Below are 24,249 nucleotides of genomic sequence, written 5' to 3'. Positions count from 1 at the left end.
TTGAGATTGCTTCTATAAAATCACTGACTACAAATTATAGAGAGCCCTTGATCCGTTTCTGTAAACAATGCCACCTTGCTCAGGTCACATGCAGCTGCCTGTAAGACATTAACCGAGATGCTTCGGAAAATGAAGTACTACTCTTCCCAAATAACCCTATGGAATCATGAAGGCTGTGAGGATTTAACATGGACTTTTCTTTTATGCACTATTGTTTCTTTTTTATCAACTTGTGGACATAATCAGGACATCAAATGAATAATTAAAACCCCTCAGGGATCTATCCCTGATGAAGCAAACGTGAGCATTTGCGGCTTCTATTTTATCATGAGTAAGATCTGGGGGTGAAAAAGTTTGCGAGGCAGTGAGTAATCTCAGGAGCCATTTAAGACACATAATGCTGGACCTTCTCTGTAAGCTGTCCAAGCGGCCGAACTTGATTTTTTCCTTCACATGGGGAAAATAAACTTCTGCTTTTTTGTACCATCAAAAATTCTTGTGAATGGCAAGTATATGCTCCACATTGACGTATGGCATTCGTAGTATCTGACCAGATATAGTAAAAAGAAATATGAACCAATGTGTTTGTAGGGCTCTTCTGGGAAGAAAAACTCTTGGCTCTGCCCCAGGCCTTGACATTGACAGACTGGCAGGCTGTTTCTTGCACAGCTCCAGGCAAGCCATTAATCTGTCAGGACCAGCATCTTTAGAAATCCCAGCATTAAGACTTAGGAGGAGAGGGGGAGGGAGGATGTTGAATAGCCAGAAATGCAGCTTTTTAAACACTTCAGTTAATTCATAATGCTGTGCAGACTTCAGTTAATTCATAATGCTGTGCAGACCTTCTCAGAATTTCTGGTGCAGGATACAATGCTGGGTTGGAATTATTCATCCTCTTCCACGTATGTGGATGGAAACCAGCCCACCTAAAACAGAAAAGCAAACAACATAGCAACATGGCTTTGTAGCTGGCACTTCAAAGGGTTCTACAAACAGTACTCTGATTACACTGGGGTTTTGGACCATGTTAGGTGGCAGAGATTGGTTTAATGGCACCTAGAAATCTGCAGTGAGTAATAGAAGGGACGGTTAAAATAAGCTTAAATGTGTTCCAATCTGTTAGCACACAAATAAGTAAAAGAAATGCAATCTGGGCTTCCCTGATGAATGGTTCCTGTTTCTGCCATAGAACGGGCTAGGAAGACTGGGGACTATGTCCTCTTCTTTCCCATTTAGAGCAACAGGTCTTATGGATGATTTGTGTTGCTAATAAGTTCATACCTTGAGACTTAAATGTCCTTAGAGACCCCCCAAAATGCCAACCCTTTTTCAAGAAGGTCTTCAAACTCGCCCAAATGAATTTGATTTATGACACTATCATAATTCCGCAAACGATTTTTTCTCAAGTCTCTTGAGTTATCAGGAAGGGCCCATTATAGTCCCACGGCCAGGGCTTAGTGGTGTGAAGTCCACAGTGCCATCTGGGGTGTCAACTGCAGCACCACAAGGGTGTCAACGTGAGCTCGGTGCCTTCACTCACACACACGAGTACATCAAGGTGGAAACTCACCCGGCCATTGGCTTCTCCTCTCCACCAGCCATTTGCACTCATCTTTGTGTAGATCTTCACCACATCTCCTTTCAGAAGGGACAATTCTCGCATGTCTCTTGCACAGAAGTCATAACGAGCAATGGCAATACCCAGCACTTTCGGACTTAACACTGAAAACAAACCGTGGGGAGTCAGAGTCGATTTGCAGTTTAACAACCATAAGAGTCTAATCAGATGAATGTTAGAGATGTGATAAAATGCACAGCCGTGAGTTTATTACAGACCAGTGATGATGGGAGCGGAGCTTGAAAGCAGCAGAATTGCTGTTTCAATTCAATCATGTGTAGTCAATTTCTTCTCATAAAGTTTAAAGAGCACCATGGTTCTGTTTTCACACTCCTCATAAGAAGTTCAAAAGAGGGATTGGTTTTGGTTAAAATGGTTAATATTGAAGTGACTATCCAAGGAGACAAAAATCTCACAGAAGTAGCAAAACATTTCTATTGATGACCTAGCTATCTAACTAGACCCTCAAATGAAAAAACTTTTTTTTTAAATCTTGTGACTATTTTCATTAAGACTCTGCATAACCAAGTTTTTTTGTTTAAAAAGTCTCCTGCTAGATTTATCACTTAAATGGCACTTCCTCCCCCCAATCAAACTATATTGGGGATAAACTCAACTATTTCTTTTGATATAATTTCACTGATTTGAGGAAGCGTCAATCAGGTTTCACAGAAAGAACACACAAACAGCAACCACTTATCTTCTTTCTTTTAAATAAATTCTGCCTGACAGAAAATCTTTATGAAGGATATAACCAAAAACAAAAGATCAGGATGTTCATCTCCTGTATTCAGATTAATTTTATGGTAACAAAGGATCTAACTTACTCCCTGGCTTCACCCAACAATCCTGACAGGAAAACTCTATTTAAGCTGTATGTTTGTACTTCCACAATGTTTCCCAACACATTTTACAGTATTAACTTTTCTACCTGTTGCTCTTTGGGGTTATAAAAACATTTCAATTATATTTTTGGTGATTCTCAGAATCACTCACCTGGGATGAGTGGGACTTTACACACCTTAAATGGTAGAGGAACTTAAGTCTAAGAAAAAGAAATAAATGGGAAATGCCCTACATGTGCATTTTTCACAGCTCCTGGAGCCCACGTAGCTGCAGTTGGGACCTGGGTTACTCTGGAAAGCTCCCAGGCGGTGCTTGTGCTAACAGAGATTTTTTTTTTTTAATCTTCAGGTGTCAATCATAAGATAAATGAATAGTAATATTGCAGATTTCAGAACTGGACAGGGAGTAAAAACAGGATGTTTTATTTTACTGTTTGGACACTAAGCACGTTGATGTTTTTCTTACTGAAAACCGTCCCAAACTGCACGACTCTCATAAAACACCCCAACCATACACTTAACTGTCACCGTGTATTGGTCTCTCAACCTCTTGAGAGACCAATTTTTCTCACTGACAAAATGAGAGGTCTATACTAGATGACTTCTAAGGTCCTCGTAGTCCTAAATGTTATGATTCCATTGGAACTTACAGGTTAGTTTAAAAAATCTGTAAGAAAACATACTTTATCTAGTGCTAATATACTCTCTGACATATGCCATAAACAGTTATTAAGTTCTCTAAGGACAGAAATCAAAACCAAATGCTCATGTACAAGCTGATGGGCACAGTCATCCTATCAAGCAAGATGCACTGAAATTCACTCTATATCTGGGGACAAAGCTGGGATATTGGTTCCACTGATTTTCTTAATGGAAATATGTAAACACTCTTAACTGAAATGGCTGATTCTCAAGAAAAGGAGTGATTTTAGTGTGCTTTACCCTCTCTTTCTACTTCTGCCCCTCATCCCTTTTCAATATCTCTCCAACAGATAAAATAGAAAATGTCTTAGTGAAATACATAAGACCAGCACACACATAAACCAGAGGGGTGAAATGCCATGACAAACGATGACTTCATGAGCGAGGAGAGGAAGTGCAGGGTGCGAATGTGACGCCAGGGACTGTTTGTGAGGGGATGTATCCACATGAGAAGCCACACAGAGAAGTCAAAATATCTTATTTGCAAACAGAAGCAAGTTGAAAAGACATATAAAAGCAATAAAGCAGTACCTGACCAGAAAGGAGTGGAGGAAGGGGGGACAAAGCTGTAGTCTGGAGGAGTTACAAAAGAAAACCCACAGAACAAAGAAGGGGCTTAGAGAAAGAGAGAAAAAGAGAAGCAAAAGAGCATTTAGGTTTTGGCAAAAAATGTCTCAATATAACTATTTTGCTGTAGATAATTACAAGAAAAATATCACGTTAAAGTTGGAATATCAAACTTCACTTTCACCCAATTCTCTCCAATGACTGTTTCTAAATGAGCCAGACAATCTTTTACATTTTGATTGACAGTAGTTCTGCAGTTCAAAGCTAGCTATCCTTTCACAGGTGAATAGAAACCACCCACTCCATGTGGCCATCTCTGAAACCATCTAGAAACAGCCTCATCCTTGAAGCAGTGTTCAGTTCCCACTTTGTTACATCAGGGGAGAGGAAAAATTCAGTAGATTCTTAAAATAAAATGGCCTTCACATCAAAACTAACACAAAGGCCACACAGGGTAGTAGTAATGCAATGTGGAAAGCCCACTGAAAATTCTAGAAAATCACTCATTAAATTGGTTAGAAATTACCCCCCTCACCCAACCAAGTATTTTATTTCCCAAAATAAAATGTAACTATTCCAAATTGCATCCTATCTGGCAAAGAAAAAAAAGTAAATATACCTCCTAACTTTCAGAAATGTAAAAACTTCTATGAATTGGAACATTCAAAACTATTTCACTTTACTCCTAATAATAAGAGCTAACATTTACCAATAATTCTGAAGTATTGGGCACAATACTCAAATGTTTTATATTCAGTACTTCATTTAATCATCACAACTTAAAAAGAAAGGCACTGATACTATTTCCCCTTTATATTCAAGAGAAACCTAGATGCAAACCCAGGCATGCTGACTCCAGGATTCAGATGCTGCATTGCTCTGCATTTACCACTTTGCTTTGTACCTGTCAGCAGGTACAAAACTGCCTGATCTGCATTACTCTATTGCAATGGAAAAGGAAGACATGGTTACAAATTTGTCCCCAGTATTTAATCTATCCTCCCACATAATATGTAGTTTGATTATATAGTTTGACTGTGTTTGCCCAGCCTTCCTGCAGGTTGATGTAGCAATGTGACGAAGTTCTGACCAACAGAATTTAAGCAGAAGTAGCACAGGGAAATTTCTGGGACTCTTCCTTGAAGAGCAGCTGGCACTACCCTTCATTATTTAGGGATTTCATCCTCTCTGTCTTATGGGCTGTGAAAGCTACCATCTTGGTTCATAAGTAGGAAGGTTCATCTTAAAGATGACAAAGCATAAGTTTGAACCCATACATATTACCCATACATATTACTAAAGATTTTATAGGACAGGGATGCCTGCCCTTTCTCCACAATCCTGGACTAGCTATGCCCAGGTGTTTATGGGAAAGAGAAATAAATGTCTATGTTGCTTAAACTTATGGTTTTGGGATTTCTGCTACTTAGATCTAAAATAAACAATAACTAAAAGTTTTCTACAAACATCTGAGATGAAAGTTGGCTGAGCAAAATGGGAAAATAATCTTCCAATATATTCTGGCTCTTCTCAGGTCACTGCTTGGTTTTACAAGCACAGAATTCTTCCTTCTGTTGTCAAGACCCCAGTGAGAGCTAAGAATTAGCTTATTAAGAATATTCTCAAAAATAATGTCCAAGGGAATTAGTGGTGTTCCCAGGTTCTCGGAACCATGGGCCTAGGAGGCCCCATAGATGTACTGAGGTATTCAGGCTCCCATGCTTCACCTAAAGTATACTCTATTGGTAATCAAGGTTCTTTTCTGATCCACCACACATTACAACTTATATTTTCACCACAGTAGTACATGCCATTACAACTAATTTTATAATCTGTCCCATTCCTCTACTGCCATATTATAAAAGGTGTGTGCTCATTAACCTGGGGTCATGAAATGCCCACTAATAAGAGTTATTGCCTCTTAATTGTATAAGGAAAATAGGACACATCTAACTATTATTAGCGAAAAATCTGGTGTTAAGCTTCCTATCCGATACTTGGGAGGACTTAAATTAGAACCTCTCATTCTACATTCTACTGGCCAGTATTAGGGTTTGTTCCTTGAACTGTTTCTAAGGATCCATCCATGATTGTTTCTCTGGGACTATTTTATCTATAAAGCAATAAAAGAAGATTGTATTTCTCCAAAAATTCAACTGAAGATAGTATAAACCAAAATTCTGAAATATAAGAAAAGACAGCTCTAGAAGAAGAAATCAATGAAAATACAGTTAAAGATAATTTGAACGATCTTAATAGGTAGATATAGTAGATCAGATAACCAGTCTTAATTTAAATTACTTAACATTACTGAAGCATATGGATAATGCTTTATCTAAGAGCTTTAACCGTTGTTTCCAATATATTATACCAGGGCTAACCCCTCCCACCTCCATTCTAACCCTAAAAGGCCTGAAACATTTGCATTCATGCCAAGTAGCTACAATTAGTCTGCTTATCTAAATAGGTTGACCTTAATTAGGTAATAGCTATGTCCTATTATTAGATCTGGACCCTTGCTAGCTTCACCCTAGCAAGGGGTCCCCCAGTGAATAGAACAAATTCTTGGATATGCTTTGGCTCCTTCTTGAATTACAGTATATAATTTCAAATGTTTTCATGAAGTGACTGTAAGGTAAAACCAGTATCTCTGATTTAACTCATCTGAAACCAAATCCATCTCCCTCCTAGTAATATAACTCAACCCCTCACATTTTTTGTTCTTTATTTCAATAACTACTGTTTTCTTATTGCAAAATAGCCTTGCAAGGTTAATATACTATTTCACTCTTTCTTCTTACTTTCTTCTACCTATGAAATATAAACTCACCCCTTCACTTTTCAGCTCTAATCCCCCCAATCCAGGCATAAATATCATTTCTAAATATGACTGTTTTCCAACTGGTCTTCTCATTTCCAGTGTTCTTGTTCTCCATACTAACTCTCAGCTACTTACTCTGAACATTATCATGAAGCCAACATTCAGTTCCTAAATTATGAAATCCAAACTCTTGACCTGCATTGCACGATGATTCATAAGCTGATAGCATCCTGCTTTCTTAACCAATTTTCTGTAATTACCCCAAACAAATTCTTTGCACCCAGACCAGTTTTTAAATAACCCCCTAAGGCTTTAACTGCATTTTCAACTCAAAACTTCTCATTTTGGAATGCTGCTTCTTTGCCTTATCTCTGCTAATCTTACCTCCCGTGGTCAAAGCTCAGTTCAGTGTTCTCCCAAGAGCCTTTCCCCCAACCAATCTAGCCAACTCTTATCCCCTTCTCAATCCTTTCTAGCTAGCATCAGTGAGACATTACATCATGGCATCTCCTGGCTCTACTGTTTAATTACTGAAAGTGCGCCCATGCTGTATGCCCAATTACTTGTTTGCTCTGGGGAGCAGGGGCCAGCTCTTATATTGCTGTGCATCCCCTCAGGGTCAGGTCCAGCGCTAGGCAAATGGAGTTGCTGAATGGACAAGTGTCTCAGTGGGGTATTTAATTCTGCAAGCTCCCAGGTCTCCTCTCATATTTGTTTAACTCATTTTTTGCTCACTTAATTGTTCAATAAGACTTTCAAGAAAAGCCAGCACAAGGAAAGGATGTGAAATGAGTTCCTATCTTCTTCCCTAGGAAACCTGAATGGTAGCCTTATCAATGATATTCCTACAGTGACTGCAATTTTTTTCTAAGGTGAAGAGCTGTTAAATTTGGTATATTTTATAGCAAAAACCATAAAGATTGCCTGGGGAACCCTCTTAGAAATAAAACGTTAATCAGATTCTCCTATCACCCAGTTCACAGCTCTTGGCCATACATTTTCGGAATTGGTGGGGGTACTTTCTATGTTCCTACACATCGTAACATAACTTATTATTTCCAATCTTTCTGACATCATCTTTCAATATCGTCTAGCCCTTTGTTCTCTAGAGCATTTGAATATCTGGCACCTATGGAGACAAGCATTTACAATAACATGTTTCCTTAGAAAAGTATGGACTTAAATTTAGATGTAAGCAATGTCAGAATAATGTATCTGATGAAAATAATTTGTAGAATGATTTACCTGCTATACATACTCACACCCATAATGAGAATCTATCTACCCATTTCTATACCTATAGACACAATTAGGTTTTCTTCATCAAATTCTTCCTGCTATTAGCAAGACACTAAGGTAAGATTATTGGTAGGTGCAGATCATGGAATGGAATTAGAAACAGCCCAATGACGATGACATTCAAATGAAATGAGGAGATACTACTTCCTAGCCCTTTCACTTTCTGATCAAATAATTACTTCATTACTGAATAATACAGACAGGTTGGCTGCCTACATTAATTGGGAAGCTTTAAAGAGAAAGAAATCTTTTATTTGTATTAGTATCAACAGAGAAAATAGGAACTAAATATTGAGACTTTTTTCATTGAAGAAATCATTTGCCAACTGCATGCTTTAGGTAAGGAAAGAGCTTTCCTCCTTTCTCAAACACTTGCCATTCCTTACTAGATGACAAAGGAGAGCCTGGCCCAAAGACATCTTCACAACACAGGCTGCCTGGTAATGTGTCATACAGATAGATCTGCTATTCACAAACATGACCAAACATTAGTTATCCATGTGTCCAAGTTATACAAATCTAAATTATTAACATTGTCTAATTAAAACAGAATTGACCTGTTAAGTACATACCCTGTTAAGCTAACTGAGAATAGAAGCTATCATCATAGTTATAATCATTGATTACAAATCATTAATGAGTATTATTCAGTTCTGAGACTTGATGGAAAAGATCTATCTTTTCCACAAAACTCAGAAGCATATTAAATACAGTGTTTAAAATAGAATTTTTAAAAGCATTAGTGACTATCTGATGCCTACACTTTTGTTGTCAACTCTAAATTCTGACTGAAAGTTTAACATGTTCTGTCTTGGTCAGGCCACTGATGTTCATGAGCAAATGAAAATCTACTCAGTCTTCAGGAACATTTGAAATTTGTACACAGTAGAGAGACACTCAATCACACACTCTTTAAGAACCTGGTTATCAAATCACAAAGCATTTTGAAGTTCCATTTAATTATCCACTACATGTATGAGTGAACATTATCTTAAGTATTTGCTAATTATTCTGTGGGTTACACATTACCTAATGTTCACTCTTAAGTTGCAACAGCCACATGTGTTCACTCTCATTTATGTAACAAAAAGCTGTTAGTAGAAATATCAGGCCATAGCACCAGTTATTAAACCCATGTGAGTTTGCTGTTCAGCAGTGTCCCAGAGGTTCCCCTGAAAAACAATGCTGCTACATGGGACCCAGGGGTAATGGGTTCAGAAGGTTCTCTCCACTCACATTGTCTGCAGGTAGACCAGCAACAGAGAGCATGCTGAGAATGTGATGAAACTTTAATTTAAATTTGTGATCCTTAACCTGGTTTTAGTTTAAAACTTAGGCATGTCTTTTGAGACTCCCAGCAACATTCATAGGCACGGTGTTAGAATCATCTCCTCTATCTTCCTAAAATAAAACAAACTACAATGCCTAGTACAGCAGTTACTATACATTTTCTGTCTTGCCACTGGAAAAACCTAAGACTCACTCTGATTCATCTCATTTCATTGTTAAACTGCACAGATTGTCTTTAATCTGAAATTCGAAGATATCAAGAAAATATTTCTAGAATTACTGGGAAAAGTAAGCAGTTACTTACTTTGTATCCAGAGCTACACAGAATAAACATAATATAAGTAGCAAAGACTCAATAGAAACATTAATCCACTAACAAGAAAATGAGTAAAAGACCTTTCCTATTGTTATGGAAATGATATCACTTGACATATCTGGGGATTTCAGATTATTTACAGGCATGGATTTATCAAGATGTGAACTTGATTCTGAATTATAATTCTTTAAAAATAACTGTCAAATTGCTGCTCTAAGGTGTTATAGGACATATAACAAATTGGACAGAGCATCTGACTTCAAAGGACCCTACAAACTGGTGAGGAGACGCACATACAGAATGTCACATTATTCATTTGAATTGAGTACACTATGACTAGACTTCAGGCTCCACTTGAGCCTCCCCTACTTTACTCCCCTCCAAAAATCAGCAGTCTTCCCGTTGGTTAGAACAAAACTTTAGTGTGAGCCTTGAATCTTGGGCTATTTTATCTCATATGTCAAAATATAAAGCCTATTGGCTCCATGTTGGTTGAAGCTGCTACCATCTCTCATCTGGATTGCTGTAAGAACTCCTCAGTTCTAGTTCATCCCACTTTATACTATGGTCTCTTTCAACACAGAAACCAGAATAATCTGGTTAGAACTTGAAGTCATAGCACCTCTCTGCTTTAAGTCCCACCAGTGGGTTCCCATTTCTTCCAGGACATAAAATCAAAGTTCTGTAAGGTCTGAAATGGTCTGGCCTCCCTGACTTCTCTGCTACTCTTGCTCTTGTGCCTTCTGTTCTGGCCACATTGTGCATATCCTGCTGCTCTTTTTTGTTGCTCTGGTGGTTCCTGCTCTCACCGGATCAAGTCTTTACCTTCACAGTAGTGAAGAGTGTAACCTGATCCCATGTGGTAGAAAGAGAATGCAGGGTTTATTGTGGGGGGCAGGGGTGACATACAAGCAGAGTAGTGGGCAGAGTACACACACCGATCTAACTCCCGCTGACCTACAGCAAATGTTGGGCCCACTTCCTGGTCAACATCCCAGCAGCCTGCTCTAAATGATGAAATGAAGTGCTCCTGATTCATGAAATTCTATCTTCAGTCCCGGCCACTGAACCACTGAGCATACACAGGCACCAAAAAGCTATGCAAAACTGAATGCATTACCTTCTCACCTCTGTTTGTTATGACTCTGCCCCCTGGCCAGGCAGCGGAGCGGTGTCACTGTTTGCTAGTCCTCCAAGGCAAATGCTTTCATACATACTTGTGATACTTCTACCTCAATTCCTTTACCCAGTGAGTAGGACCTCCAGACTAAGTCAAGATCTGCCCACTCTCCTGCTCCACTGCCATTATTCAAGTCTTGTTCCAGCCACCAACTGCCCAACTGTACCTTCCTGACTCATCTCTTCTCTGTCCAACCCATTTCTCACATAGTAGCTACCAATCTTTGAAAACAAGGTACATCAACCAACTTGTGCCATTTTCTGCTTATGAAGCTTTAGGACAGGTACAGTGATGATATTAGAATTCACTCACCAGGCTCTAAACATCTCTAAAAGTTCTTTCCTGTGAAGTTATTCTATACAAGCTACTTCTTCACAGAGTAATTTTCCTAATTTCTAATACCACACCTGCCAATCCTCGTACATCCTTTGAGTTTTGCCTAAATGGGTATTTTCAAAATGCCACCCCCTTTCTCTGTTTCTTCTTCATAAAACATCAACATTTCTGATTACTGATGAAGTTTTTTGCTCTATGTTTGTTCCTGTGCATCAGATTGTCTGGGTTATTCAAAGCTCATACATCCAGCATTGCACATCCCCTGGCACATGGTAGGGATTAAACAAATACGTGTTGAGTGAAAGGATGGATGAATTAATAAGCAAATACAGGACATCACAGGTAAGGAAAGGTTTCAAATATGACCTCCTCTGTGCTCTACAACTTAAAATTATGCACTGAGGCCCCCCACTGCTAGAGCAGGTGGAAAAGGAGGATGTTGCCATTTGCTCCTGACCTTGTTAGAACAACTCAACTAATGGGAACATCTCCAAATTCATAACTTAAAACTCTAAAATAACTCAAACTTAAGAAAAATACCAAGAAAATTATAAAGAATCCCCAATACACTTTTCATTCAAAATTTTCAAACATTTTACTATGTTGGTTTTCTCAATCTTAGTATTTTCCTGAACCATTTTAGAATACATGCAGATGTACTGTCCTCCAGGAAGGCTGTGTTTACTAAAATCAAAGGTATATTTTTCTATCATATGATCACAACCAATTGGCAAAAGCAAACATTACAATAATTTAAAATCACTTAATCTGGAATCGTACTCAAAATCTGTTTATTGTCCTATGTAGATTCATATATATATATATATATTTCCTGGCTCAGGATACACTCCAGGGCTATACATTGTGTGAAGGTATCATCTCTCTTTAATCTAAAACAATTCCTCAATCTTTCTTGGTCTTTTATGAAATTGTTACTTTTGAAGAGGACTGGCTAGTAATTCCGTTAAATGTCTGTCAATCTGGGTTAGTCTGATATTTCCTTATGCATAGATTCAAAATGCACAGATTCAAAAATATGCATTTTAGGGGCCGAAATATCATCAAAAATGAATGTCTTTCTTCAAGTATGATATGAAAAGGAACCAGACATCCATTTGCCCATTTGTGGTGAGGTTAACTTTGATCATTTGATCATTTTTCCATTAGTAATTAGTTCTTGTGAGAAAATACTTTGAGATTTTGTAAATAATATAACCATTTTTTTTAATAGCTAACTCTATTCTGGTCCAACTTAGTTCCTATGAATAGGAAAACTTGGGAAGATGTTTTAAGGTCTGCTCATAGGTCATGGAACCATTCCTAGCGCATAGTCATTAACATTCTACCTTATCTCCTTTCATGTATATATAAAAATGCAACTTACGATGCTATTTTTAAAAGAACATAACAAAATATCTAATCTCATTTCTCATTCATTAGATGAGAAAGCTAAGGTCTAGACAGACTAAGTGACTTGCCTAAGGTCAGAAAGCTTACTCAGTCGCAGACTGAAAATAATTAAGTACTCATTGTAGAGTAAGCAAGGCAAAAGCAATTCAGTGTCCTTCAAATATACAAACCCTACAGGTACCCCTGAAGCAGCAGTCTAAGGCAGGTTTACTGTGCTCATATCTGGAAAGTAATGGAAGCTCAAATCCACAGATCAGGAGACATTTTCTGTGGAGCCCCTGCAATTCCAGGGAATCACAACAGCTCACTGTTATAGCCAAGTTCTCTCTTTGTCCTCTTCTCTTCCTTGATCATCCCTTCCTTTCTCTTGGAAACACTGAAGTCAAAGACAAACACTCAGTCTCACCGCTATGGAAAAGACCTTTAGCTACAATGGGCTCCTCACCTAGAAATGCAATATGCTCCTTGCACAAAACCCTAGTCAATATCATCTTAAAAGCTGCATGGCTTTTGCATATAATAGCTCCATCGGAATCATATCATATTTTATAGACCTAAAAAAAAAATTGGTAAATTGCCCAAGAACATACAATACAAACTAATACAAAAAATGCAGTCTTCCCAATACTTTGGGACCTTCTTTTCCAATGTGTTTATATTATTTAAGAAAACAGCAAATAACTAAGGTTGCAGGAGTTGACACTCCATTCTCAGCCGCTATTGAGAACATAGGTGGTCCTTAACTTTAGTTTGCACTCTCTACTTCCTTTAAGGTCTCTCAGAAGCAATGGCGATGTCACTCCCTGTCCAATCTATTATCCCAAAGCAATAAATCTAGCTAAGTTATTTTTAGATGATATTTAGCTGCATATCCAAAGTTATGAGCCAGATGTAAGGGCTATCCGCATTTTCTGTACAACCTTCTCCCTGACCACTTCCTGCACTGCACAATGTGCATGAAAATAAAATCCATCTTTTAGTTAAGGGCTAGTCCTTCATCAGTACCTGGTATAAAATAAGAATAGCATATTGAAAATCATGACAGTAAAGATGTAAATTGCTATGAGCTAAAATTAGAAATTGTATTCAATTAAGAAATATAGGAAAATGTTTGCCGTGTTAAGAATGCTACTCATACATAAATAAAAATTAACCTTAAATCCACCCAAAAAGCAGAAGAGGAAGAGTAGTAGAAGTGGTAGAGGAAGTAGCAGCTGACTCTCACTGATGTTTACCATTTGTTTACCTACACCGTATCGACTGCTATCAATTCAGCACCCTACTGAAACCTCAAACCATCTTAATGTTCTAATTTTCCATCAACTATCCATCGACTATAGTGTTTATAAAATGTCCACTATCACATAAAATACTACTTCATGAAAAGTCAGTATAAAGAAAACACTGGACGATATTAGAAATTTGATCTAAACTCATAAGCCTGTTACATGGTAATGAATGAATAACCCTGATGTGTAGCCCGGGGCTTGATTATTGCTGACGGACACAGTAACTAACGCCCTCACGTCTTTCTGATCACTTTATGAGCGACACGTCTGATCACCCTTTATCAAAACATCAAACTCTGACAACACACACTTCCCTGCTGCTTAGTACAATACAGGTTCCAGATGGTCAGCGACCAGAGCTACCTCACAGTGCCTTGTCTATGTATTAAGTGTTTAATGAATATTTGTGGAAGGAGTAAATAAATAACTAATTGATGGGGGCAAAGCAAACTCTAGCAAAGATTATTTTGTAAATTAATAATTTGCTCTCTTTTCCTGATTAAAAAAAAAAAGGCATTTTTTTTTGACATGACTTGCCAGAGTCTCTACAAAAGACTGGAAGAGATTTTTGACTATTTGCTGAAATTCTCCCTGTAATTCACAAGGATGTTGCAAGTCATTCTGTGGGCTACGCTTTTTCAAAATAAGACAAAAGGCCTGTAACTCTCTTTCTAGTTACTAAACAAGCTTAGTCTTTAAATATTTAGCCAAACACTAGAGATAACTTTAAATTAGGCAACTTTCTTCACTGTTGAAACACATTCTCGGAGCATCTACATGTACCAAAGCAGAAAAAACTCCTGGGAATAACCAAGCACATAGTGCAATGTGAAGGTTGATGACCTCTGGCTAATGTTGGATGCTTACCCTCCCTGACAGCCGACCTCTCCACCTTGGCTCTCTAGAACTAAGTTAACAACTTAAACAAATAGGATTTTTAATACAACTGACCTGCTTGGCAATTGTTATTATTTCCTGCTGCTGGGAAGGCAAAGAAAAAGACAGTTGAAAGTTCTGTTTTTCGCATAGGGAAAAAAAGTTCTCACTCTGGTAGACCTTTAATAAATTTTTTAGAAAATTATTTATCAAGGTAAAACTTCACTTGTTTTTTTTTTAATCCTTCCATTATTTTATTTTTCATTTTAAAATTGTTGTATGGCAGGAGAAGGGGTACACCAGGACCCCCAAAACTGCTATAAAATGATTACTGAAGTTTGTTCATTAACTTAGCAGTCATTTACCGGCATTTGTTACAGGCCATATGTTGAAATACATCATGGAGAATTCCTGGCTTCATAAGGTATTTAGGGAAATGAATATAAATAGAAAAATGACAACACTGTGTACAGGTGCTACAGTAGATATCTGCGCAGCGTGCAGTGACAAGAAACAGGAATCTTGACTTTATATAAGGAGCACAGCCTAAAATAGGTAACAATGCACTAAAACATAGAAAGATAAACTTTAGATGGCTTAAAGTTTCAACATAAAGTACACTGTGACTGCACCAGGTCACTAATCCTTGTGAAAGGAAAAGCTATTAAGTTATTCCACTTTTAGTTTTTAAAAAACCTCTCAGTTGATGTGACAAATTACTTGTATATTTTACTTAATTGTAGTGTATGAAATCCTACTAATGTGAAGCTCTGTACTTTACCTGTTTCCTTTGCAGTTTCTGCTTGTAGGGAAAAATCGTTTATTACACTGATATAAATTTCTTTTCTGAAATACTCCTAAATATGCCAGCTTTGCTTAGGCCAAAGACTCTAAGTGTAAAAACATGGTTTCATTTCTCTTCCGAAACAGTTTTACTTTCAAAAAAGATATCAAAATAAGAGAACGAAATCACATTTTATTTATGTTTTTTATCACAATGTTCTCTTTATCTGCTATATCTCTCTCTAGGAAGATTCCATGACATTAACTGTTGAGGAAAGGAAAAATTGTTGACTTCTATTCACAGTCAAGAATGTTTTTATTTACATGTTAATCTTTTTTGACTGATTGGGAACAGCCAGCACTCATTCTGAAAGTGGCTAATGGGTACTTGTAGAAATACAGGCATCCGATAAACATTGTTTTATGTCATTTCAAAATTTCAAAAATAATGTCTGGAATAGAATCATGTGCAGACTCGGAGTACTAGGCTCAGTAGGAGAGTTGTGCATCTGGTTTTTTGTTTTTTTTTTAAATACTGTTACAGAAACAGGATTACAACCACAAATGCGCAAGATAGAATCTGGCTGATGTGAAATAAACACTGACACGTTAACATGTCCTTTCCATTACTAATGGGTTTCGGAACACAAACATGATTTTTACTTAAGCATCAAAAACTGTATTTAGACATGTTCATAAACCTGTTGGTCATTTGATTCTGCTTTCGCTCTAGAAAAATCCCCTACTAAATACATTAGCAAATTAGTTACATTTCAAGATTTAGAGGAAGGTATACAATGCTATTGTGCTTCTGATCTTTGACAGCAAATCATATTCTAAATTACAATACTCACCATTGCCTGCTCTATTACCCCTCTGTGTGGATGAATGTTCTGGTTCCTTATATGGAAATTGTAGGGTCGTATCTAAGGTTCGGAACCCTTCTTTAAGAGAATGATGTTTGTAGTACTCCACAAGTTCCTTCAGGAAAAAAGAATCAGGATTATTTTTGAGACTGTTCTGTTCTCAAATGCATGAGCTCCTTGACATAATTATATCGAACACAGAATAAATGACTTGAAACTAAATTTTCCTTAAGTAAATAGAAGAATAAGTAAATGAACATCTTTCCCGCTGCCTCGATGTGCAGACATACCTAGCAATTGCCATTGTTATTCAGGAGATTTACAATGTGAGTTACCCCCTATTGTTATTCATAGATAGAGAACATCCTGTTAATCTGCAGTCAGATGTGGTAAATGAAAAGAAACCATATAAAAACCTCAATTTCCAAGCAGTAATTATTGTTCTTATTTATGAAATACTTGCCTTTCTAAACAAAAATAAAGGAGCAGCTGCTTGCTGAGTTTATAGCAATTTCTAGTTTCCTTCATTTTCTTTCAACAGGGCAGAAAAATAAACTTGATCCTCTAAGTTCTTTTCCATGGTAGATCAAAGTTGATAAACGCCAAATGCTACATAACACCTGCTTCTAGCTGACAGTGATTTGATGCCATCTCATTGCTCTGCTTATCTGTCACTTAATATCAGTAGTTTTCCCAAGTTCTTCTTCCACAGCCAAGCCTAGTAACCACCCACAGTCTTTCATACTAAAATTCCAGGAAATTTCTTTTGTGATGTTGATTTTCATAGATTCTGCTCAAATCTGAAACTTTCGATTTAAATTAGAAATTCACAATAAGTCATAATGGAAAAATGCTGTATCATTACAGTCCTGTAGATATAAAATAACTTACAGATACCTGAAATAGAAATAAAAGGAAAATCACCTTTAGCCTAATGACTTGGTGCCTTTATTAGAGCACTCTTTTTTTAAACAAAATATGTAAAAGCAACTCATTTTTTTCTAAAAATTGCTCTGCCACCAGCTCAATACTTCCATTCTACTGTTACTGATATTGTTTTGATGAGACATTGGGTTCCGGAAGCAGGAACCTTGGGTTACCCGTGAGACAAACTTCATCAGAGCTCCCCTTTCAGGGGCACATGACAAGTTCCCCCCTGAGTCAAATATTTTTGGATAAATCTAAAGGACACACTTACTATAGAAAAAAGGAAAAGAGAAGAAGACACTCGCACAGACACAAGCAGGCAGAAAGGGCTGCTTCTGGAAGGGACAGGCCTGTTTTAATATAATATTTCTTTGGAGAGGGGGTCATTCCTTTGTGGAGTTGTTATCTATTGTTAGAATAATGACTTCTAGGGTATAACCAGGTTGATTGGTAAGGGCTGGTGATACTCAATAAAGGCCCTCAATGTAAACATCTCTATCCCTGGTCCACACCTATGGGTGTTTTCTGCAGCAGACCTCTGTAATGGCTGACAAACCCCATAGCCGACTTCCCAACCAGGCTTGAAGATTGTTCATTTCTGTAGCTGGTTCAATCATGATGTTACCTCCACCCCCTATTTCTGGTTTTGTGATGTTCCCATCCCAAGTTTTCTACACTAAGCCTCTATCAGTTACGTTCAAAGTTTCCAGGGCAAGTCAATCAGGCCAAAAATCACCTGAAAAAAGAGTCAGCAACAGTTTGCTAATTATTTATGACCAAACTCAAAGAGTTGTGGAATGAGTGCTGTGTGGGAAGACCCAAGGGCCCCAACTACTATGAATAAGAGGTTTCTAACTCTCCACAAAGTCTCTCCCCAAGCAACTGGAGTTCAAAAGCAAGAGGAGGACATTCTGTGGGTCCAGTGGGAGGATTAGGGAAGATTTCATGATGGAGATAGCTTGAGCAAGAACTGGTAAAATTTTCAAAAGCCAGGAAGAAGGGAAGGACTATTTTAAGTACAGCAGCCAGGCTGGGAATAGGCCCAAGGTGACAAAGTCCACATTTACAAACTACAGGCAACCTGGATTGGCTGAAGTAAACACGGACTTTTCAACTTCCTCATCCATGCAATGAGGATAATAAACCATTTCAAAGACTACAGTCAAGAATATAGGAAATGCCTGGCACATGTGAGTAACTGTTGTTAACAGCTACCATTAGCCATGGGCCAGGTGTTTAACATCGTTTCTCATGATCTTCAAAGAAGAAAAAGAGAACGGTCTTGTCCCCTGTGAAGCTTGGCTCTCTCTTGGGTTGGTCGGTTTGCAAAGGTGGTAGAGCTGGTGTCTATCTCCAAAGCTTGTGATTTTAAATATGCCCTACTATAAGTAAATAACATCTGGAAGAGGTAAATATACAAGAGAGACAGAAAATGGAACATCTGCTAACATGTCCATGATGGACAAGTAAGAGTGTTTTCTTATACCCAAGTTGTTAGGGCTTTACCTAGACGATAACTATACCTCTGTAAAATAATATTTTTTCCATCCTCTCTTCTGCCTTGCATCCAGATTATAGGGTCCTTGAGGGTGCAAAGGAATATGGAATCTGACCAACATTTAAAAAAATCAGAATACCACTAGAAATATACATACTTAAAATAGCATTAATGACCAGAATATGGCATTTATAATTATGGTGATTCTTGACATAATTTACAAGGGCAAGGTCATAATATAAATTTTACTGAGAAAGTAATATTTACTATTAATTATTTTTAAATGAAAGGCAAAATTTTATAAGGTCTCTGGAGAAGCTGTACTTAAATATATTTTGTATATATAATACTGCTCATACAAATGATATCAAAGGGTTGTCCTCATAGTCTTGTTTTTAAGCTGAGTAAAACCTGTTCTTTTAGCAAAAATATGAAAATAAACCTGAAAAACAATTATAAGCTGATAATTTTGAATGTCAATATAATTTTATTATAAGAGACCTGAATTTTACATGTTTTATTATGAATTAGTATGAATTAAAGTACATATGAAGTTGACTAGAAACCATGCAATCACCATACTGAAAGGGACTTGATCATTTAATACCTGCCCACTTTTAATTTTAAAAAAGAAAAAATAGCTTTCATAAGGCCTAGGGTCATGCTAAAGGCTTAGTAACCTGCAAAACATTCTTTTATCACTTCACTAAGCATGAAGATATTTTAGTTCCATTTTTACAGGCTTAGGAGGGTAAATCTTCCTACATGTTTCTAACGGGGTAGAATTAAATAGTGCCACTGTGGATCGTTTCCAACTTACGACTTTATGCTTTCTGTATTTTAGTCTAATCCACCCCTTCTTTAGCAGTCATTGACCTTCAGGTACTACAAGTAAATAAGAAGGCTCTAAACAAAAGAAATCACTAAGCTTTCCTTATCTCACACTGACACAGCAGTGTCAACAATTCAAGTCTCTGAAAAATAATGAGTGAGAGCCAGGCATTGCAATTACCAAGGAAACAGGCAATGAAGATGATTTATAAACAGCATTTGCACATGGGTTGTCTGGCATACATGAAAATTAGAACAAATCTAATGCCTTGTAATCTGGATACAGAGATTTGAAATTTGAACTTAATGGCAAAGAAAAGCAGAGATTTTGGTTAACCAAGCTATTGAAACCCAAAGGAAAAAAGTTAGGTCATAACCACCTAAAGCCTATCTTCTCTTTGAGAAACTGGCTAATTTTAAGAACATTCTGGAGTTTGCTTCCATTTTTCATCTTTCTAAATTGAAATGTAATTCCAGGCCCTAACAAGTTTCATAGGTAAAAGAATATAACTGTGCTACCCGTGATGGAAGGATCAGAACTATTCTGAAGAAACAATCCCCAAACACAAGCCACTATTTGTAATGGGAATTGTGCTATTTGGCTATAAATGACATAAGGTCTGATATAATGGCATGAGGCATACGATATGTGGGAAGTGGTTGAAGTTCTGTGCTACTGGTCTGGAGAAGTCCTTCTGCTGCAGAGTGCAGTCAAGGGAGCCTCATGAGCCCACTGCCCTTCCCAGAGGGCTGGTTACTGAACCAGCAGCCTCTCTCAGGATCCAGGGTCCAGGCAGTATTTCCCAGCTTGGGTCGAAGGACAGCACTGATGTGAATGGAACAGACGGGTGTACTCATCTGAAAGACTTTTCAGAGTAGTGGAGGCCTTTCTGCAAAAGCACAATGATTTCACACAGCACAGATTCAATAAATATTTGTTCAGCCAATGGATACAAAGAGGAGAAGCAGCTCCAGAAGAGTTCAACAGTCTCCTCAGCAATTTTTATGGTTATTAGTGAAAGCTGACAAAAGGTTTTTTGAGACATTTTTCAGTTTCTTGATTTTCTTTGTACATCTACTTCCTTTTGCTGATTTTTTCAAAATGTGTCATTTTTATATTAATTTTTATTCCCCTCCCTTTTAATCCATGGTTTTATGAGCTTTCTTACAGGAGAGCCTCAGAAATGGAAGAAAAAAACCATATGAATATATCTCTAGCAGTGGCATTTCTGATATTTCACAGATACCAAAGAAGGAAGCTTATTTTAGCTCCATGACAAGTCTTTTTAATTCTTTTGCCAGAACATCCATGCAGAAACTTACACTACTCTCTGGTACAAATTATTTGAATTATGGACCTGTATTGTTTTTACAATAATCAGTTTTCTATGCAGAAACCCCACTCATCCAGGTCATTGCAAATTACTGACTTTTTACATTTAACCTTGGCTGCTGGCAACATCCTTGAGCTGAACCCAGGTGACACAAAGCTGAATCGATCGGACCCTCAGTGACTACTCCTTTCATCCTCTTTGCTGTCCCTTCTGATGGGAGTTCTTTTTGTTACTTCAAAGTTGGCAGGGCTGGCAGGCAGCTTTGGTCTCACAGCATTTTTCTAAGTCTCCTGTTAACTACAATACAGTGAAGCAGCCTCATTATTATCCAAGGAAGTTCTGCAGGTGAAGGCTCAAGCTGGCCTGTCTGGCGTGACGTCGAGACGCCCTGTGCATGCTTTTATCACGCCTCAGCTGTGGCTGTCACTCACGATCTGTGCATACCCTGACCACCTCCCTCCCAGGCTTCCACTTTAGAAAGAACCTCTCTGTGCACAAGGCGGCTGTTCCAACAGAATAGAAGTTGCTTCCAACTGGGAGAGACTAGCCTTCAGCTTCCAGTGTGACAGAGTTTACATTTTCTACAAGTTCTCACAACCCATCCATAGCTTATTGAATTAGGATGTGGTACTGACATCCAGAGAAGTTTTCTTACTTTTCTTCACCTCAAGATGTTTCATTTTCTTTAAGACACTGATGCTTGTATCTTAAAGCAGTGCTAAATTTTTAGATATGGCTTTCAAGCAGTCCTGTTTTGTAAGGCTCTCTTACTCTCAGTCTAACTTTGATGTTAACATCTCTAAAGACTTTGAGATATTTTCCGGAAGGGTGCAGTATGAGCATTTGATTGATGGGTCAATCAATGTATGAACCTTCCCAATGACACTCAAAGTACTTAGCACATGCTACAAATGCATCTTATGTCTTATATCCAAATTCTTATTAGCTCAAGAAACTCAAACTTGAGAAACAGTCTTGAGACTGCTTCTAAGGAAATATGAATGTATTCTTTATGGTCAGCACTGCATATATAGTCAATGTATTGTTTACCTATGTATAATATTATTATTAATAAGTTGTATTTTTTAAAATTGTGGGATTCAAATGATCTTTATGTAAAGCAACCTGGCAAGAATATACTATTTCAATTTAAATATAAATCCCTATGAAATAACAATTATGTGTGGTAAAAACGTTACCTTGGTGATGCTTGTCAAAGGCAATGAAGAACAGTAACATGGATAATTTAAAGTAGCAGAAAATACTATAGAAATACAAATAGAATAGGAATCTTTTCTTTTTGAAATAATAGGACATTCTATATGAAATGAACTTAAACGAGAGGTATTTATCAGTTAACAATATTTTAAGACATAATTTAAAATATCTTGCTTTGTCTGAATGAAGGTGTAGAAGCAGATGACGGAAGAGGAGAGATGCAGATTAATTTCCTGTGTGCCATTTAAACACAAGGCAAAATTTGTACAAATAACTGGAAGTTGCTTGTATTTGAATCTGTCTATTGTTCTGAGTGGCAAATAGGGTGGACTCTTAAATATTACCTAAAAATTACAAACTTAGTTGACAATCAAAAGTAAGACCCCTGCTGGTCTAGGGGTTAAGACTCAACACTATTACTTCTCTGGCTTGAGTTTGATTCCCAGCCAGGGACCTGACCTACATGATGCAGCAGATCTCTCCTATCTCACCTGCTGCTCCCCTCAGCAGTGTACTTCAGTACATCTGCCTGTTCTGTTCCTCACTTTGTCTCTGGTGAATCCCCCATATCTCTCTCACCCCCTGTACCTCCAACCAACACCCCAATTCTTCTATATAAAATTAAAAAAAAAAAGACTAGGGAATAGCTTAATTGCAGTTCTTAAGTGGGAATTTTCAGGATTTTGTCACAAAATTATAGTTTGATTTTCTTTGAACAACTACTCAGTGAGCAAATAAAGAAAATAAAGAATTAAGCTGGTTGCAAATTAAGCTTTCCAATAACAGAAAAAACAGACCACAGATTGAAAAGAACTAATCAATGCTTACCATTAAACTTTTAAATTTTCTATTTTCTGTAATGTGAAAAAAGCCATCTCTTGTTAAAATCTTGATGTGCTTTGCTTCATTATTATACCTGTAGGCAATGAATAACTTATGAATATAAATGTGTTTTTAATCAGTAAAAATCAATAATTACCAGAGGGCATGCCCCAATAACATTATAGGAATTCATTCTGGAGACAAAATGTATACCTATGCCAATATGCTGGTGACAGCTAATTAACAATATATATATTTACTAGATTGGTTAAAGATACAACCAATACTTGAAGTGAGAAGGGGGGTTAGATTTGACCAATCATTATGCCCAATTTATTTAGCCAGTCCAATTTGAAGCTATAGATGGATAAAATAAAATAAAATCTATTAACGTATATTCTTAGAATTTACTGGAAACACATATATCAAGTCACCAAAGTATAATGCTATAAAAAAATCTAATATACCAATTAGCAGCCTATAGCACTTAATACTGTTTTTCTAACATATTTTCAAGTATTAATGAACTGTCTGGAAGGATGCATTATATCTGCTGCAATTAGAACCTTGATTTTTCAACTTCAGTGTAATACATGTCAGATGGCTTACGCAATTATGAAAACAGGAAATCTATTTCTGTAAAAGTACTTGTCCTACTTACTTAATGCTAATTGCATATTCTCCTGACTCTTTGGTCCGGTGCCTCACAAGGTAAGTACTATTTACTCTATTAATAAGTTCAGACTCTGCCTGCAATCTTTCCATCGCTCCAGCATACCTGCAAGAAACAAAGACACAAAGATTTGGGAAATACACCTGCAAGAGAACGGAGCTAAAAACAAGTTTAAGTACAGATTTTAATGTGGGGGGAAGAGCTAAGTTGCTTTTACATCTGTATTAACTAATTACATTGCTTCAAAAGAAATGCAGAAAGGTTCTTGAATTCATGCAAACAAGAGTTATATGAAGCGAAGAGTAAAGTGAAAATGCCAAATAGACTGTAAACATTTATCATACAAATACATGAGTCAAAGAATAGAATGAGCAGACACTGGCTGTAAGAGAATTGTACAGAGTTCAAGGACAAGAAGAAAAAGTGAAGGACTGTCCTGCACAAAACACACAGACACGCACACACGTTCCAAAACTGCTCCTGTTTCATGTATACCATGAAATAAAATATCCTTTGAGCAGCTTTTAAAAGAAAGATGTAGTAACAATTTAAATTGCTTTAAATAATCATTTTTTAAAAAGACTTATTTATTTATTCATACAGAACTGGGATATAGGCCAGAGATGTGGAGGGTGAGAGGATTCACCAGAGACAGAGTGGGGAGCAGAACAGGTAGACGATCAAAGTACACTGCTGAGGGGAGCAGCGGGCGGGTCAGGAGAGGCCTGCCGAGCCATATGGATCTCCT

The 24,249-nt window shown here is 37.3% G+C and overlaps 1 protein-coding gene across 1 annotated transcript in view; it reads right to left on the bottom strand.

Annotated features, from left to right (window-relative positions):
- Positions 1–841: 841 nt before the first annotated feature.
- The window catches only part of VAV3 (vav 3 guanine nucleotide exchange factor), a 278,797-nt gene continuing 255,389 nt past the window's right edge, over positions 842–24,249 (bottom strand). Inside the window, exons 23-27 of the mRNA XM_012730192.1 lie at positions 23,490–23,606; positions 22,835–22,922; positions 16,187–16,313; positions 1,571–1,722; positions 842–926 (exon numbers count right to left, since the gene is read on the bottom strand). Coding sequence (XP_012585646.1) covers positions 885–926; positions 1,571–1,722; positions 16,187–16,313; positions 22,835–22,922; positions 23,490–23,606 — 526 coding nt within the window. The 3' untranslated portion in view covers positions 842–884. The remainder of the gene's footprint in view (positions 927–1,570; positions 1,723–16,186; positions 16,314–22,834; positions 22,923–23,489; positions 23,607–24,249) is intronic.

This window comes from Condylura cristata, unplaced genomic scaffold (assembly GCF_000260355.1).
Source record: "Condylura cristata isolate star-nosed mole 26May11 unplaced genomic scaffold, ConCri1.0 scaffold00026, whole genome shotgun sequence".
NCBI classification, from domain to species: domain Eukaryota; kingdom Metazoa; phylum Chordata; class Mammalia; order Eulipotyphla; family Talpidae; genus Condylura; species Condylura cristata.
Note: the sequence above shows the minus strand (reverse complement) of the source record. Positions and strands in the feature narration are given on the sequence as shown.